The 19,238-nt window shown below is 37.3% G+C and overlaps 1 protein-coding gene across 2 annotated transcripts; it reads left to right on the plus strand.

Annotated features, from left to right (window-relative positions):
* The first annotated feature begins 152 nt into the window (after nucleotides 1–152).
* Nucleotides 153–19,238, plus strand: POLR3G (RNA polymerase III subunit G). 2 transcript variants are annotated; one of them, XM_038402397.2, is made up of 7 exons: nucleotides 153–573; nucleotides 1,469–1,598; nucleotides 7,141–7,203; nucleotides 9,624–9,674; nucleotides 13,785–13,852; nucleotides 15,696–15,827; nucleotides 16,627–19,238. In XM_038402397.2, the coding sequence occupies exons 1-7, from the start codon at nucleotides 454–456 to the stop codon at nucleotides 16,711–16,713; spliced, it is 651 nt and encodes a 216-aa protein (XP_038258325.1). In that variant the 5' UTR covers nucleotides 153–453; the 3' UTR covers nucleotides 16,714–19,238. The 2 variants fall into 2 exon arrangements, with proteins under 2 accessions (XP_038258325.1, XP_038258324.1); XM_038402396.2 differs by having other exon boundaries at nucleotides 155–573; nucleotides 13,782–13,852.

Below are 19,238 nucleotides of genomic sequence, written 5' to 3' on the forward strand. Positions count from 1 at the left end.
GCTTTAAAACGGGTTGCAGAGTAGCAGCCGTGTTAGTCTGTATTCGCAAAAAGAAAAGGAGGACTTGTGGCACCTCAGAGCCTAACACACGTATTAGAGCATAAGCTTTTATTTATTTATTTATTAGATGCATCCGATGAAGTGAGCTGTAGCTCAGGAAAGCTTATGCTCTAATACATGTGCTAGTCTCTAAGGTGCCACAAGTCCTCCTTTTCTTTTTCGTTTTAAAACAGCCTCAGTTTTGGTTAAAAACGAAAAATGGAGTCTTGAGTCCAGTTTGATTTCCAGACAGAAGTAACTTTTTTCCAAGCTGGAGCTCATAAGTGATCTGAGTCTTGCAATTGAAAAGTACCTCTTCTTAGTCTTTGACTTTTTTCCATCTTAATTTTGGCTTTATTTTTTTGTGATACAACTAGAATCTAACGAAGGGTGTAATATTTTCAGTAACTCCAAATGGCTGGGTCAGGGAAAGGAAGAGGACGTGCTGCATTTACTTTCAACATCGAGGCTATTGGCTTTGCCAAAGGTGAAACGCTACCTGAAGTAGCATTCAAGCCCCGTCCACTATTTCCCGTAAGTACTGAAGCATAATTTTAAGAGCATGTTGCATGTCTGTGTAATGTGTTTCATATTCAGGTAATGAGGAGAACTGTTAAACGTGGAAAAATCCTAAACTCTATCAATCAGTTTTGAAAGTAACTAGTCCATGTAACCATGTGCTCCCAGTGATAGAAACCTCAACAACAGGTGTTTTACACTGTTGTCTGATGATAGTATAAACAGTCTGAGTCTTGTCTATACTACAGCCTCACTGTTGCTATCACCAATGGAGCTGCATTGTGAGAGGATTACAGATCCCGCGTTCTCTAATGTAGACAAGGCCACAGTGGGAAGAGACTTTTTTGTTCTTGACAGCAGATTTGTTAAATTGTATTAGACTGTCCATGAGGTAAAAAGCATGATTTAAAAAAAATAAAAATAAAAATCAGTCCCCATTGTTTAGATTAATCATGTTTAGCACAGATCCAACTGTATTTTGGGAAGAGGTATTGCTGAAGTTGTTCTCTGACTTAAGATAGCAGCAAGGGGTTCAGAGCAGGTTAAGTCAGCCTGAGGCACTGTATTTGGAGGGATGATGATTTTCGTCTTGCTTCACTGATCTAAAGTCAGTTGAATTAGAATTTTATGTTTTTTAATAGTCAAGAAAATGTTTTAGATACTTGTTTTCTTTCTTTCCTAATAGAGATTTGCACCGATGGATTCATTAAAAAGAAATACACCCTTTTTACAATTTAACTGAAAAATATGCTTTATAAAGTTCTGAACATATTGTCAAAAATACAATACATTTGCAAACTAGCATAATACATAATCGCACCCCTCTAAGTATCACATTTTTCCTGCAGTTTTTTGTGTTGCTGTATGTGTCGGATAGTAGCATAATAACGCACCTTAATAATTTACACAGCCAACAGATTTTAAGCCAGTGCCTCTGAAAATGGGAGAGGAAGAGGATTATATGTTGGCCTTAAAGCAAGAATTTAGAGCAAGTATGAAAAAAATGCCTTATTTTATGCGAAACGAAGATGAAAATCAAGGTTTGTTCTGCATAAATGTAATTTTTAAAACAGCAAAATGTGTTTTTGTATGAAAAATGTAATAATTAGCACTTTATTTTCAAGCTGTAGTACTGACACTGAATAGTGAAACTTTTGCACCTAGGAGAATTACAAGTAATGCCTATGTTTGCTGTAACTAAAAAGTAGTGCATGTGTTTTGGGAGAAGTCTGTTCTTCTCAATTTGTTTTGTTTGTGTATTTGACAACTCTGTTTAGTCAATCAATTTCTTCCTTGCTGAAAATGCCCTTATAATCAATAACAGTGGAGCACAGAATCCTCTCTCTCTTTTTTTTTTTTTTAAACAGCCCAGGTTCCAATAAGGACCCTTTAAACTGTAGCCAGATTATTTTATTTTTAATTGGTATATAATATTTTAATCAGTTAAAGGTTACTCTATCACAGCCCAAATTAGTCAGTGTTCCATTGTAAACTTCACAACATCCCTGAAAGACAGATAGGTATGATAAGTAATATTACTGATGGGAAAGCTGAGAAGGACAGAGGTGAAAAGATTTACCAATGCTTGAATCAGTGGTGGAGGTGGAATTAGAAATCAGGAATTCCTGACTGCCAGCCTTATGCTTTTTCACCTAGACCATAGTATCTGTCCCCCCTTTTTTTTTTTTTTTTAAAAACTTTATAAAACTGCAATTTAATTTTGAAAATATTTGTTGTCTCTCTGTGTTGGCTGACATATTGTATTTGACTTCCAATACATATGTTTTACCTTTTAAGTAGGTTGTTGATAAGCGTTGTTTAAATCAAAGTTTCCAAGTCCTTTGAAAATTGCATTGGGGAAAACAAAGGACCCAAGTACCTCCCAGCTTCACTGCAGGAGGATCAAAAATCTAGCAATCATAGAAGGCTCTCATTATTCAGAGTGGATTTTTTTCCCTGTTCAACCTTTTTTGTCAATTCCACCATCTTCCTGTGAGCCTAGCCTGACTGCCAGATATGGTAAATGATGTTGGTTGAGGACTTTAAGGGACACAGAAATTACCATTCTCAATCTGACCAAAGGTCAATTTAGTTTAGTATCCTGTGTCTGATGGTGGCCAGCAGCAGATATTACAGACAAAGTGTCAAGGTTCCTTCCCTACTCTGAACTCTAGGGTACAGATGTGGGGACCTGCATGAAAACCTCCTAAGCTTACTTTTACCATCTTAAGTTAGAACTTCCCCAAGGTACAAACTTTTTACCCTTTGCCCTTGGACTTCCACTGCCACCACCAAACATTTGACTGGGTTTACTGGGAAAGCGTTGTTTGGAAAGTCTTTCCCCCCCAAAGCCTCACCAAAACCTTGCACCCCTTTGCCTGGGGAAGGCTTGATAAAAATCCTCACCAATTTGCATAGGGGACCACAGACCCAAACCCTTGGATCTTAAGAACAATGAAAAAAGCATTCAATTTCTTACAAGAAGAATTTTAATACAAGAAAAGGTAAAAAGAATCACCTCTGTAAAATACCTTTTACCATTTACCAGGATGGTAAATGCCTTACAGGGTAATTTGATTCAAAACAGAGAATCCCTTTAGGCAAAACCTTAAGTTACAAAAAGACACAAAGCCAGGAATATTCATTCTATTCAGTACAGTCCATTTTCTCAGCCATTTAAAGAAATCATAATCTAACACATATCTAGCTAGATTACTTACTAGTTCTAAGACTCCATTCCTGTTCTATTCCTAGCAAAAGCATCACACAGACAGACAGACCCTTTGTTTCTCCCTCCCTCCAGCTTTGAAAGAATCTTGTCTCCTCATTGGTCATTGTGGTCAGGTGCCAGCGAGGTTATCCTAGCTTCTTAACCCTTTACAGGTGAAAGGGTTTTTCCTCTGGCCAGGAGGGATTTTAAAGGTGTTTACCCTTCCCTTTATATTTATGACACAAAGCTATAAGAATCCTGCAGTAGCAGAAGATGTAATCTCTGTTTCTCCTTCCAGAAGTTAGACCAATCTGCACACCTGACCCTGATTATCAAATATACAGTCATTAAGTAGTCAACTGGTGAAAGAAGTATTTCACTCCTTTTTTGTTTTCTTGGATTAAAATAACCAAATGCTCTTATGAAATGATTTAAAATGGCAAAGGTGGCAAAAGAAAGATGTGGGAGAAGATATTGCATCTTGGCAATATCACTCGTGGATAATATTTTGTCGTATGATTTTTATTTTTTATAATGTTAATACAAATTTTAGGCTGTGGAATACATGATTTGATCTGCTCGATTCATGAGCTTAATTTTAATTCTTGTTTATTTGGGATATGGTGGGAAATTATGTGTGGGAACTGGGGTAACATCCATCAACTGAACTGAGAAGATATTATTTAAACACAGGTGTATTCTGTTGCCTGCTACTTATCGTTACTATCAGTCATGCTGAAAAATATTGTCCATTCTGCTTTCTCCTGAATTTAGTACATCCATATTAAAATGAATGATAACTTTTGAAACATTTTAATTAGCTTGAAGATAGGTGCCTTTACAAATTCTGAAGGCCTGGTCTATAGCTAAAACTTAGGTCAACCTAACTAGGTCACTCAGGGGTATGAAAAACTGTACTTAAGCCAACACAAACCCCATTGACCTAGCTACTGCCTCTTGTGGGGGTGGATTACTACAATAATGGAAAAAACCCCTTTCATCACTGTAGTAAGTGTCTATGCTACAGTGGCAAAAGAGAAGCTGTTTGAATTTGCCAAGTAGCTATGGTTGATTAAGATCAGTCACTGGTGCACACAGATTTTACTGCATATGTTAGCCAGGGTGGATAAAAATCAATGATTTATTAAAAAAAAAATTGGACTTTTTTGATAAAATGCTTTTTGAGGGAAAAAAACCTATCAAAAGATACATTATAGCTCAAAGATATCTTATCATGGAATAGGGATTACAAATTCTAATTCTGTAGTATGAGACAATATATTCATGCAATGTTTAAGAAAAGTTTTGTAAATGAGTTCCAATAGTTCATGGATGAGGGACCCAATCTTATAGTTCCACAGGTTTCTGTATAGATTATTTAGGTTAATCTTTCTATCTACCCAATGGGACCCAATGCTCAGTCTAGAAGATACCATCAGAGATGCTTAGTTTTGCAGTTCTCAAACTGTGGATTTGTGTCTCCAGAGGTAACATGCTTGTTAACAGCAAAAATGTTTTTAAATAATATAAAGAGGTGAGAAATAATAGACCTCAACTCTGTTGTCCCTCTGCAAATTTGTGTACACAGAGTCAATCCCTTACCTCTCTCTCAAAGTGCAAAGTTTCAAAAAGTTCAATGAATAGAAGATTGTTGCGGGCGGAATAGATCTGGACAAGGAGAAGAAGTCTGGAGATAAATGTGAGAAGCAAGGGACATATTCTTGTTTTGTTAAAATATTATATGTTTGCTGTTGAAGAAAAAAATCCAGAATACTTAATGTTGTTTTAGTTAACTAAAACAATTTAAATATCTGTCTGGTGATGTTCTCCTCCTAATACAGCATGGCAAGAAAATCCTCCAAATATTAATGATAGTTCACCTCCCAGTGACTTCATATATCTGCTTCAGTTACCTTTGGTAAATGAAATAACCAACCAAGCAATCATTCATTTTCTAATATAGCTGTAAAACTAATCTGAAAAGTTTTCAAAATAAATCACTGTTTAAAAATGTTTAGTGTGTACCTTCTAAAAGCGAAACCTACATCTATTTCTGAGTTGTCAAAAATATGTATTAAGGTTATAACAACCAACAAGAATGTTTTATGTAGAATGTAGAAAACCATGATTAAATCGAGTCTTCCTGACTAGTGGTTTAAATCAAATCCTCCCTGATGTTAGCAGTTGCAATAATGTTCTTCCATAATAGGCTTCATCCTGAAATCAAAGCCACTGGTTTTTCCTCTCCTGACATTGACAGTTCATACAAAAAACACCCAACACCAGTTACTTTAGGTGCCCATTGAGGCACCATCGTTTTAAACATAAGCTTTTATTCCACTATATTCTTGGCTCTTGTGCTTACATTTGCCCTGGTAACAGACTGGAAGCCCAAATGATAGGGAGTCATATATGTAATTGATTTAGAGTTGAATGTACTGTTACGTTTCCACCTCCCATCATCCTAATTTGTCCCATTATTTTACTCTGTGTCTTGTGTAAATCTTAGTCTCTGAGCTCTCTGGGGTGGTTTGTTAGTACAGTGCCTAGTATACAGAGACCCTCATCCTTTTGGGGATCGTTAGGCATTACTGCAGTAGAAATTAATAATTTTGTATTGAATGGGTGTTTATTTTTTTTGTTTTGAGGCATTATGGTTTATAGTAATAAAGAAGGACTAACAGTCAAGAATGCCTAAGTTCCAGTCCCAGTGTTTTTTTTACTGAGGGATGGCTTGTCTACATGGGAAGGTTTTTCATTATAATCTAAGGTGTGGATTTAAAATTTTATAACTCTTCATGTAGACACTTTTTTTTTTCCAATATGAGTGCATTTTTTCAGTTAAGTTTATGTTGCTTGGGAAAGGGATTAAGCCATAATGAAAAAAGCCACATACCAGAATAAGACTTTATCTACACTAGACAGGGTTCATAGTATAACTATACCAGCAAACCTTCTTAATAATTTAGGCATAATTTAGATATAGCTTATACCGGTTCCCTAAATAAAATAAGCTATACTGGCAAAAGGACTTTTTTTGCTCGTATAACTGTGTCGACAGTAGAGCTTTTGCCAACCTGTATACTAGATCAGTATAAATGGTAAAACTTTCCCATGAAGGCAAGGTCTAACTGACTAAATCCTCATCTACGCTGGGGCCTGCTCTATACAAGGAAAGTAGGTAAATATTCAAGGATGTGAAAAATCTCTACACTTGAGTGATGCTGTTAAACTGACCTAGCCCCCAGTGTAGACTGCACTAGGTTGACGGGAGAATTCTCTCGTCAACTTAGCTACTGTTTCTCGGGAAGGTGGATTTCCTATGCAAATGGGAGAACCTTCCCATCGGCGTAGGTAGTGTCTTCACTGATGCACTACCATGGTGCAGTTGTGCTGCTCTAGCGGTTTAAGTGTAGACAAGTCTTTATGCATGTTAGTAGTCCCATTGATTTCAAGGGAACTGCTCACCGTAGTACAGTTAAACATGTTCATCATCAGCAAAATGGAAAGTGCATCTGCATAAAAGGAAGAAAGAAAAGGAGTACTTGTGGCACCTTAGAGACTAACAAATTTATTAGAGCATAAGCTTTCGTGAGCTACAGCTCATCGGATGAAGTGAGCTGTAGCTCACGAAAGCTTATGCTCTAATAAATTTGTTAGTCTCTAAGGTGCCACAAGTACTCCTTTTCTTTTTGCGAATACAGACTAACACGGCTGCTACTCTGAAACCTGCATAAAAGGAAGGGGTGTGTGTGTGTGGTGTATGTATATTTGGGTCAAGGGAAGCATATAATACAGTGTTTGGATTGCCTTGGTTAATAGCATATAAATGAAATGGAATTCAATAACTGCAGGTTTTTCTTGTTCTCTAGGAATTGAAAAATATAGTAAAAAGTACCTGCAGATGAAAAAAGAATCCATGGAATGGATCCCAGGTAATAATGTAAATTACAACAGTGAAATTCTGCATGGATCTTGAGTAATCTGCCAGTTTTCTTAAATGCCCAATGTGACCAGAGTCCCAGGGGAGTCAACTGAGATCACTCAATTAGGGTGGACTGCAAAATATGGGGCAGGCAATCCCCAAAGCTGATGGATATTCCACTACTTAGATTTAACAAGCCAGCACAAAACAGCTTCTATAATACCTCACTGGTTACCCAGAAGCCAACAACACAGTTCCCTTGAAGTAATCCAGCCTTAGGCCTCCACCAAGATACGCAAGTCAAATATGACAAGGATTACTGAAAATCTTATTCATCATATAAAAAAGTTCTACCAATCCCAAAGGATCAGACACATTACCTCCCAGGTTAATGAATATTCCAGATCTTACCCAAATACACGCTTACAGCCAATTCTTATTAACTAAACTACAATTTATTTAAAAAGAAAAGAGAGAGGATTGGTTAAGAGATCAGTATACATAAAGACATGAGTCAATCTTGAGATTCAGATTCATAGCGGAGATGGTGAGCTTTGTAGATGCAAAGAGTTCTTTCAGAAATAGTTCATAGGTTATAGTCCAATGTTTATATTCAGTGTGGTCCAGTCAGGACTGGGATCTCAGTTCTTATGGCTCAGGCTTCCCCTGCATGAAACCTCAAGCAGATCTGAGATAAAAAGGATTGGGACCCAAACATCTTTATACAGTTTCAGGCCTTCTTGTGACAGCTTGTAGTTCTTTGGCAAACAATAGACACACATGTGGACATTGAAGTGGACCCATTTCCTAAGCATTACTGGTAATTATTCACACAGATTAACGTACAATTGCCTGTTTTTCCACCATTCACAGATGATTTGCTATACATTTCAAAGAGAGATGAAAACAGCGGTATCCTATGTTTACAGTTCATTTAAATGTTAAGATGTTCTTTTGATCTCTGAATTAACAGAATCCAGCATAGATAGGGACTCTTTGATTATATTGTTGATCTCTACCAATATATATGTAAAAACACAAACATTAACTTCATATATGTTTTTAAAGATTGAATTTGAGTCATTTATCCTGTAGGATGCTTAACGCTTTCTGGTCATGCGTCACACTCCCAACGTGAGATTGATGTGGAAGAGAGCTAATTAGAGCTCCTGGATAAACCTCAAGGATCTCCCAACCTTGACAAGGCATCAGCCACAAGATTCTGTTTCCTTTGATATGAATTATGTCCATATCAAACTCTTGCAAGGCCAAACGCCAACAGAGTAACCTAGAATTGGTTTCTTTTGCTTTGTGTAACCACACTAAGGGAGCATGATCACTGAACATGGTAAACATCTTATTATACAAATAGGGTTTGAGTTGCTTTACTGCTCACACAGTTGCACTGCATAGCATGGTGTTGTTCAGTGGGTGTAAATTTTTTGCTTAGATATGCAGTAGGATGCCTTTTACCTACTTCCCCATTCTGAATCAGCACAGCTCCCAGCCCCCTCTGCAAGCACAATTCTTCAAGGGTTTTTCTGTCAAGATCTTCATATGATCCTGGCTCACTCTTTGTAACTGATTTTTAATCCTTAAACTCTCCAATATCAAAATTAATTTTTGGGAAGTGTGTGGTTCTGATCCAGAAACCCAATTAACCTGTGGTAATGTATATCCAAGCCAGACTATGCCACTGTGACCAAAGTCCCAGGAGAGCTAACTGAGGTCACTCAATTAGGGTGAACTGCAAAGAATGGTCATGCGTCACACCCACTTTCTCCATTTTAAAACAATGCCAGTGAAATGGCATTTGCAACCTTTCTAAATCGTGTATTCCTTGTGGAGGCACAGACACATGTTTTACCACTGCAAACTTGACAAAACTGTGTTTGAGCTGCTTGAAAAAATAAATCTGATTTTTTCCACCTTTACTTGCAACTTAGTGTCTCAGACTTGCATCACATTTTCCCCCAAAAATTCAAGCTTGAGCTGAGGATTAACATGAGAAATTTAATCAATGAAAATTTGTGGTGTCAGTGATCTGAAGATTTGGGGTTTGGAATGGAAAGGCCACCTCAGCTTTATTTATATAGCTTCACTACTGCTAATTATTACATGTAAATTAAAGGTTATTAGGTTCACTGATGTCTGAACTTTAGTTGCTTCTTCGGGAAAGAAACTCTTTTTTGTTATATGGGCCTGATTCTGTAAATCTTTATATTAGGGCTAAATTTCAAGTACACAGGTACTGTGTTTACTTTATTGGAACTAGTTGGATACCAAAAATTTGAGCCTGTTTTCAGTATCAGGGTCTATATTTGTACTGCACCAAGAACAATAGGACCCCAACCCTCCTTGGGTCCTTTGGGCACTAATGTAATACAAATAAATAATAGTTCCTGTTTATTAAAATTATTTCTTTTGCAGATTGGAGAAGACTCCCAAGAGAGATGAAGCCAAGGAAAAAGACCAAAAAAGGTAGCTGAAGTAATTTTAAGGAGCATTCAGTTCCTAGCAATTATATATGAGAGAGACAATTGTTAGAGCTAGTTGAAAATAAAACAGTGGTAATAATTTTTTAAACATTTTGACTAGGATTTTTTTAAAACATTATTTGACTGATCTATTTATTGTTTTATAGGATGTTTTCAGAACTACCAAAAATTAAATTTTGATATTTTTAAGAAAATAATAGTGAACTTATTGGAGCTGGTGTATCTGCATTTCCTGCTTTGCATACCAATATGTCTTTGAACGCTGATGGGGTAGCACTGAGTTATTTAAAATATACTTGTATTCTTTTGCTGTTGCTTTCAGAATTTTGAAAACATCTTTAACCGCTGTTTTCCCGTACTCCATGATTTGCGTTCCTGCTTGTGATTTGGTTGGCTCTTCTGTTTGTTTTAGTTTTTGTATGTGAATTAATGTAACTTCTGTTTTTCCCTATTTTTCCTTTTTTGTTTATTTTCAGCTCTTTTTGACAGAATTGTGAACCAGATCCTTCAACAACAATTAGAGCTGGTATTGGTTGCTCTGAAAGAGAAAGGAGTTTAATTTTCACTACAAAATGTATTTATTTTTCAGTGTTCCCCAGCATGCATGATCATTATTCCGATTTTCTCTAGAGAACTATTGTTTTGTTGACATGAAACAACCCTTTGACTGATACCTAGATGTCTGTTATGTATAATTATTTACTTTCATTACCCCTTGTCCAAGTCTTTAGTGTGTCATCTTTCAGTTCAAGGATAAAATAGAACACAGAAAAGTGAATGTGCAGTAGTCATGGAGACTGGCTTATCTGGAAGCTTTGTTCCTTTTAAGAGCCTCACTGAGAAGCATGGTACTAAAAGTAGAGTGCAAGCATTCTCCTGGAAATTAAATTCTTATTGTCAAGATCGCCAAAGAAGAATAACCAGTATATAGCTGTTGTTCAAAAGTGTAATTAGTGCTGTATTTATACAGACTTTGAGCCAGTAATTGGCTCTCCCAGATCCTAAGAAAATCAGCTGCTGATTTGTTCCTTTGCTTGAGTGACATTAAATGATGACCATAAACATAGGCTCAAAGTCACTGCTTTTAAGAAACGTTTTTATTAATTTGATCTCACACCAAAAGTGACCATTTTTCTCTTTAATATCAACAGAAATCAACTGAACAGTTTAACTTCTGTGAGCGTAAGAAAGATATAGATTCCTTTACAAAAAAAAATATGTATATATATATATATTTTATATATATATATATATATATATATATAAATATATATATATATTTAGAAGCCTTTCAGAAAACACAGTCTGCACAGGTTTGTAGAAAGGTGGCCATTAACACATGAGTACATTACATCATCTTGGCGTACTATGAGAACAGTAATCTAGATCAGTAGTTCTCAGACTTCAGCAGGACCCCCATTTTGATTTAAAATTTTTTGCGGACCCACAAGCCAGTTTCTAATTTTCCCTGGGGGTGCTCAGCCCCTGCTGTGCCCCAGGCCCTTCCCCACTCCACCGCTTTCCCAAGGCCCCACCTCTTCCTGCCCCTCCTCTACCCCGCCTCTTTCCTCCCCCGAGTGCGCCATCCCTGCTCCCGCTCCCAGTCCCTCCTGTACGCCACTGAACAGCTGTTCCGTGGTGTGCAAGAGGCACTAGGAGGGAGGGGGAGGAGTTGATCAGTGAGGGTGGAGGCCCCCCCGGACATGACTCACGGATCCCCTGGAGTAAGGACACCTGTTTGAGAATCACTGATCTAGATAACACATTATAATCAAGTCAAATGTGTGTGTTTTTAGAAGAGGGTGGTAGTTTTGGGTTTTCCCCTCTTAGCGCAAGTCAGTTTTTTTATCTTGGAATCCAACCCAACTTGCTTTGCCCATTCTAACTATATATGTTGCTGAGAGTGACTTTTACTTCTGGATAATGACATTGCCATGATTAAAGGGCTAGTTGCACCTCTGTCCCTTTTCTGGTCTCTGAGTGCATGTTTTAGGATTCATGCCTTTACCTCCCAGGGGTGGAATTCTGCAGTTCTTCTCCTCTGAGACCATGCCCTTCCCTACATCATGATGTATTTCAACCATGCGTACCCAGCAGGTGCAACTGTGTTTGTCATCTTTGGTTCTGCCCTTCGAGAAACTGTGACCAGGTGTATGTAGTGACCAGTCGCCTTAGAACCAATATATTATTTATTTTAACAGAAAAAACAAAGCGTTTAGAGAAAAAGCATTGTAAGATAATAGTTTTACATGCCTAAACCCTGCCATCCTGTGATGGTGACCTAGAAGGCCTAACTGCTTCAGACCCTCACCCCCCCCCCCCCCCAGCAAGTGTCTGTACGTCGACCTGGTTCTTCTGAACAACTCTTCTCCCCCACTCACTTAAAAAAAAAAACCAAAAAAACCCCAACCCTCTCCTGAGAGTCTCTTTTTAAACTGCTATAGCCCTTTAGATCTTCCGGTTCCCAGGCCTTTTCCTTAGTGGCATTGACTTGAACAACCCTCAGATGTTTTTGGAGAAGTGGCTTAAGTGATTCTGTTTCCTTCCTGTTTGCTTTCCTTATAGCTCTCTATAAAACTAAATCAGTATATTCAGAAACAAGCATCCTCACAATCAGGTCAACATACAGTTAATAAATTATTACATAGTAGCTCCACTTGCATCAAAGATGTACTGTGTTGGATTGTTAGAGGTATGCTAAAAATATTTCCTTGTTGCCACAGAATCCCTGTCTAGATAAAATATTCAAGTGAACATCAACACTGTCAACAACAAATGCTTCCTACATAGTAGAAACTATATCTTTCTGTCAGTCTTTAGTCTTTTCTCAAAAGCTAGTCCAGATAAAACACGATCAGATTGTGTTCTAGTGTACTTGAAAAACCACACAGCTTCCAACACTTTCTATAAGTTCCTATCCTCCTTGTTCAATAAGTGAAGAGTAAGTCTTGTAATTCTAGGGAGGTTATGTTGCATTCTTCTTACAAGACGAAGTTGAATCCCAACTAAAAGTGCAAATCTCAGCTCCTTTTCTACTATGGCATTATGACTGCCATCTCTATACTTTTGCAGTTTATAGGTTATCACATAAAGAGGAATTAATGCTATATCCCCATTTGAGAAATCCTTCTCTAGTGGGTAAAGTAGAGGACTTGGGATCTAAAGATCTGAGTTCTATTCTTGGCTTTTCCATTGACAACTTATTACTTTTGGATAGTCAGATGGGACTTGACATTTTTGAAAATTAGGGCCTAAAGTGCTCGGAGTCTACTTTTTCATCCCAAAAATGGAGCTGCCTCTTGGGAGTCATTATTTTACAGTTATACTTAAAGACTCTTAAATAGCTTGGTTTAAAACAAAGTCCACGTACCTACGTAGAATTAAAAGCTCACTCCTTTGGAGGGTTTGGTTTTATTAACAAAGAATGAAATACGTAAAGGTCATCTCAAGCCTTTTCTACAGGCTTGGCATAGGATTTATGTGTCAAGATTGCTTAGCCAACACCCTAGGTTATTTCTCCCTGAAGAGACAGATCTACTTCACTTACATCCATGTAATAAGCAACCTGGAGTCAGCAGAAGCAACTTAACCCTTTCTCAGCTGGATCAACAGCTGTTAAGATGGCAGGATGTTTGAAAGTGAGGACTACCAGCCTGCTACAAACACCTACTATGATCTTGAAGCTACATATGCTGAACAAGAATTAAAATGATATTCAGGGGGTTTCTAATATATTTAAAATGATAGAAAATGACAATAATACATATTTTCTTCTGTACGTTCTTAACCAGCTTTGAATATATGTTTGAAAATTATTTGACTGAAGCTTAATATCACAGTTTGGACAAATGCCTATTCAAAGTTGAGTTTCAAATCTGCCTGAAAAAAGTGCAGCATTTACATAAATTGGGCTATTGCAATTCAGTGCAGGGTAAAGGATTTGCAACTGTAAAGCAAGGATATAGCACAGACATTACATTAATTTGCCATAATAGATGTTAACAGTACTGTAATCTCTAACAGTGAGTAATGTGTATTTTCCATGTAGGAATTAAGCAGGAACATTAAGTAACTTATTATTTTACTTCAGCAGGTGAAAAAACGAAAAAGGCAAAAGTTGCCACTCTCACAAGTCACGTGGATGTGTTGAAAAAAATTGAGGTAAGACCTACTTGATACAAAAGATGCAGTTTCTCTGTATAGCCTCTGTTGTGCAATACATGCTTACTCCCGGGGGAATTCTGCACCAAAAAAGTAAAAATGCTGTGCACAGTATTTTAAAATTCTGCATATTTTATTTGTCAAAATAATGCAATATAAACACTCTGGTTTCAATTATTTAGGAAATTTTATTTAAACTACAATACCATGGATGGAGATTTGGTGTGGGGAGCACTGAAGAAAATCTCCAACCCCCCTTGCCTAATAGTAATGTAGCTAGGTTTGATCCTTTATTTCTAGTTATTAGTCAACAAATATATGCAGTCGTATGCTCAGTGTTACATCATAGGCAACTAAAGAGCAAGTGAAGCTGGGGAATTAAATTCCAGAAAGGTCAGTAATAAACAGTTCATGGAGCACATTTTAATAGGACATTTTTTCAGTCCAGTTTAGACTAGTTATAATCACTAAAGTACCATAAGCATTTATAAGCCATATTGTCCTTTACACCAGTCTGACAATGTAAAGGAGCCTTAAAACTTTTACACTTCTTTTATACTCCTGGGGGAATTCACAGGACAATGGCAACAATTCGCTAAGCAGGCAGGCTGCCACATTCTGCTCTGCCTGAGTAGAGAGAGTCTGCCCCATCCTGCCTCCTCAGAAACACCCCAAAGCCTTGCCCCTCCACCTGAGCATGCCGCAATAGCAAGCAAGAGGGACAGTGTGCCACTCTCACACGCATGACTGGCCAAACCCCACCCTGCTCCCAGAGATGATTTACGTCCCTAGTGGCTGCCCCAGGTGCCTGAACTGACCTGCCTGCACTGCTCTGGAGAGGTGTGGCTTCCCTTTGCTTCCCCATAAGAAGTCATTTTTCTGCAGGGAAGCAAAGAAATCTGCGAGGGACATGAATTATGTGCATGTGCAGTGACACAGAATTCCTCCAGGAGTAAAGCTGCACAAAGAGAATTCAATAGCTGTTACATCTCAATCATCCTACTTTGGGTGGGACATCTCACATTTTAGCCATTTCTCTGGTCAGGCCTGGTCTTGCCTTGTCTTGCCTTGCCTTGCTGACACATGACTGTATGGTGTCTGGAGAGATGGTGTGAGGACCATACTCTGTGATGATTCCCCTCTGTACACTGCTGCTTTTTGGCCCTTTGACAAGATGTCTAGCTGTTCATTCTCACTGGGAGGGGATGTGGCTTAACTGAATAAAAGGGTTCTCTGAAGAGACAACAAGAGAATTTCGTTCAAGTGCCTCCCCCAAAGGGAAGGAGAGATCTATCAGTGCCCTCTCTTACCAGTGTTGCAAATAAACCCATGTGGTGAGTTGAGAAGAGAGGGGGTGAGGAGGGGACATTTGGAGGCAATGGTTAGGCAAATTGGGAGGAAGTTTTGACCATAATTGTCGAAGTATGTGTTGCACACAATGGTATTAAGAGGTTGAAAGGCAGAGTTGCTCTGTGTGTCTTTGTCTGATTTAGTATGTAAGCACATTGGAGCAGATGTTATGTGGTGGTCTTTGTCTTATAAAGCACCATGTGTGCCTGCACAAATAATTACCACTTTATCCTAAGATAACGGGGAAGGGAATTCAGCACTGTAGTACTACACCAAATGTGCTAAAAACATAATGGCTAGTATTTGATCTAATAAGTCCTAGGAAAATCCTGGCATTTTGGTAAGCAACACAATTGCCTGTTATTTCTACACCATTGTTTGGTTACTTGCATTATTATTATTAGTTGCAATACAACAAAACTAAACTCTGCATTTTGATAGCGTGGAGGATATGTTGTTGATAGACTCCTTAACATGTTCTAACTTGTGCCAGGAGTTGGAAAAGAAAGGTGATGAAGAAAAATCTGATGAGGAAAAGGAGAAAGAAAAAGACAAAGAGGGTGAAGAAGAAGAAGAAGCAGCAGCAAATGAACAAGAAGAATATGATGAAGAGGAACACGAAGAGGTACTGGTTCCTTTTCTAGCTCTAACAAAACAGAACCTATTTGTTAGAGGTAAATATGGTCACAGGAATGATGATTAAAACCACGTGTACCAACAAAGTTGTTAGCTGTTTTGCATTAGAGGAAAAGTTGGTATGAGAAAGCCACTATTACGTGGACAAGCTGCACATTACGCTGCTTAGTGCTGTGATTGATTTTAATAGGTTCTGTTAGATATGTTAGTATCACCAAAATATTGCAAAATCTTGTTTCAGCAGTTAGAAGTGAGTCCTGGCACTAAGAGTGGATGTCATTATTTATTTGTATCACTGATAAAGTGCAGCAAATTTATAGTGATACTTTTACAAAGATCTAAGACAGTTTTTCATAACATGCTTTCAAACTATTTGTCTTGGTTCCCCAATATTATGATGGCTGTTGGCATCTGAAAACAACAGAAGATTTAAAAAAAAAAAAATAAAACAAGATCCAGATTATATCTCAGGCTGCATTGGCGTGTGATCCAAATGACTCATTGCCTTAGGTAACTGTAGCTCCTCCAGCAAAGAAAGTATTCGAGGCACCATGAGTTTGTCCATGTATAGACAATCAAACTTTAAACATCCCAAAATGTGGGTCTTTTCCTCTCTCATCAAACTAGGAAAGGAGGATGTACCCCTGTATATTCTTCTTTCAAAATCATACTGTATTCTCCTGACTAGCATTATGAGGCAATGTGCCTCATTTAATAACGGTGCATTTAATTGTCTCATCTACATCAGTAACTTAAAGTATTTTGATCTATAATGTATTTTCATGTAGGAAAACGACTACATTGCTTCATATTTTGAAGATGGCGATGACTTTGGTGCTGGCAGTGATGACAATATGGATGAAGCAACCTATTAGTTATTTATATTCGATTGTGTCCTACCCTGCCTTCTAATACAGCCACTAAACTATCTGTACCCAGTTATTAGTGGCCTGAGCACCCGCAACTCTTGATGCAGCTGCTTGGAGTTGGAGCACTGAGTTCACCCTCAGATAAAAGGGCATTTTTTTCTGATTTGTTTAACTGAGTTGAAAAATGGGAGACCTAGCTGCCATATTAATGTTCTTCCCAAATGCTTTGAAGACAGATATTTATCACTGCAAGGTTCTCTAGAACTCTGTATCTGGGAGTTCTAGAGAACCTTGCAGTGATAAATATCTGTTTTCAAAGCATTTGGGAAGAACACATACGCCTTTCAGAGTAGCAGCCGTGTTAGTCTGTATTCACAAAAAGAAAAGGAGTACTTGTGGCACCTTAGAGACTAACAAATTTATTTGAGCATAAGCTTTCGTGATCTATAGCTCATGAAAGCTTATGCTCAAATAAAGTTGTTAGTCTCTAAGGTGCCACAAGTACTCCTTTTCTTTTTACATATGCCTTTGTATTGCTTCTGCTGCACTGGAAAAGAATATGCATTTTGACTGAATTGTGCCTAAGCATTTGCACTTCTCTATGCATGGGATGGATCAAATCCTGTTCCGGATGTGAAGTCATTTTTCAGAGGATACTGAAGTCAGTAGCAAAACTTGTATTGACTTAAGCGAACCAGGATTTGGTCCTTTCTGAACACAAGCTGTTCTTACTTAGCTGCTGATTTTCTAAAGGAATTTATATAATTTCTGTAATCAGGGGATTGAAATCTAACTGAACACTGAGCACTTTCTTGAACAAAGTAGCCTAAAAGTACTTTGGTACTGTGGACTAAAAAGTAAGGAGATAATTTTGAAAGGCTCTTGCATTCTAATCAACAGACTTTCATAATTCAGCATTTTGACGAATAGGGAGCATCTTTCAAACCAGTGCTTGTTGGGTGTAAGAAGACTTAATAAATGAGATTAAATTAAGTTTTATGAATTACTGTTGGGAAGTGAGGTCTAGAGCTAATTAGTAGTTTCATTTAGAGAGGGTTTGTGGCTGAGGTTTTAGCAAGGGAGTGGGAAACCAGGAAATCCTGATTTCTGTGTTTGGCTCTTCTCTGTGGCCTTGGACAAGTCCCTTAACATCTCTGCATCAGTTTCTCCAGCTGTTAAATGGGGAAAATACTACTTCCTACCTCATAGTACTGTTGTGAGAGTTGATGTTTGTAAAAAATACTAGCTATATAAATGTGAAATATTGTTTTTATTTAATTTACTTCCCAGCACAGCCAAAAAATCAGATTGTAAAATAAAGGTACATATACTAAAAGAGTAATATGCTATGGTAAACTGTGAGGGTGGTGAAAACAATACCATAAATTTATAAATATTCTATTTTGTGGATGAATATGTTGTGACTATAATCTTTCTATTACAGTAATCCTAGGAGTTATTTGTAACTATAGTTGATAGGTACAACATCTTCAAATGTATCTCTAATATTTTTGTGTCTAAGCAACTTAAAATAGGTCTTATTTTTTAAAAAACTGTTTGTTTTGTTTAAATTCACACAAAATGAATCGAAAGTATTGGATCCTAAAATCTCAGCATCATCTGAAACTGTCACTGTTTCAATTATGGCCTTTGATGTCTTTTTAAAGTAGCCACAGGAGCTGTCTCCATAAAAGGAGAAGCATGTGGTTTTATAGAATAGGCTTTAAATTTCCTTTCTGTCAATCTTCAAAGAAACTTAAAGCTTATTCTTCTTATTGTTTTTTGTTTCCTTTATGCTGCTCTTTTTCTCTGAAGTACTCCCAGCTGGACCCATAACTACTCAAAGACAGAGCTGCTGAGGATAAATTTAAAGCAAAATCAATAGAAACCATTTTAGCTGATTTGAGGATTGTGGGGGGCTTCAGATTTTTTAATTTAATTTAAAATTTAATAAAAATGAATGAAAAATTGAAAATAAACTTTTTCCTCTAGAATTATCAAGCTCGGAAATGTCACTAAAAGGCTCTAACCTATGCTTTTGTTGTTCCTCTGCACAAATTGGAACCTGTGTAAATTGATCAGATTGGTCCTTTCTTTTCGCTCTTTAGCTGTTGAGAACTAAAATATGTTCTCATCTAGTGAGAAACTGGTTTTTTGTTTTGGTTTTTTTAAAAAAAATCTTGTAAGCTTGTTTCTTGATGGTTGGGGAACACATTTGGCAAACAATACCTCAGTGCTAACTCTGAAACAATAGAGAGATAAAATCAACAAAAAACTATTTACATATACTAATGATTGTATAACTTAGGGCCTGGCTGTATTTTTTTTCCCCTGTGCTAATTAGAATGCTCTGATAAACAAAATGTGAAGCAATTCCAAAGGATGGGAAAACTAAATACAATACTGGGCACACTTTAAATGTATATTTTAACCATTATTTTTAAATGTTAAATTGCTATGTAGGAAGATATAGCAAAACAATGTAAAACAACTTATTTCTGTATTATTAAATACTATGCTATATTGCAACA

Source organism: Dermochelys coriacea, chromosome 5 (assembly GCF_009764565.3).
Source record: "Dermochelys coriacea isolate rDerCor1 chromosome 5, rDerCor1.pri.v4, whole genome shotgun sequence".
Lineage (NCBI taxonomy): Eukaryota > Metazoa > Chordata > Testudines > Dermochelyidae > Dermochelys > Dermochelys coriacea.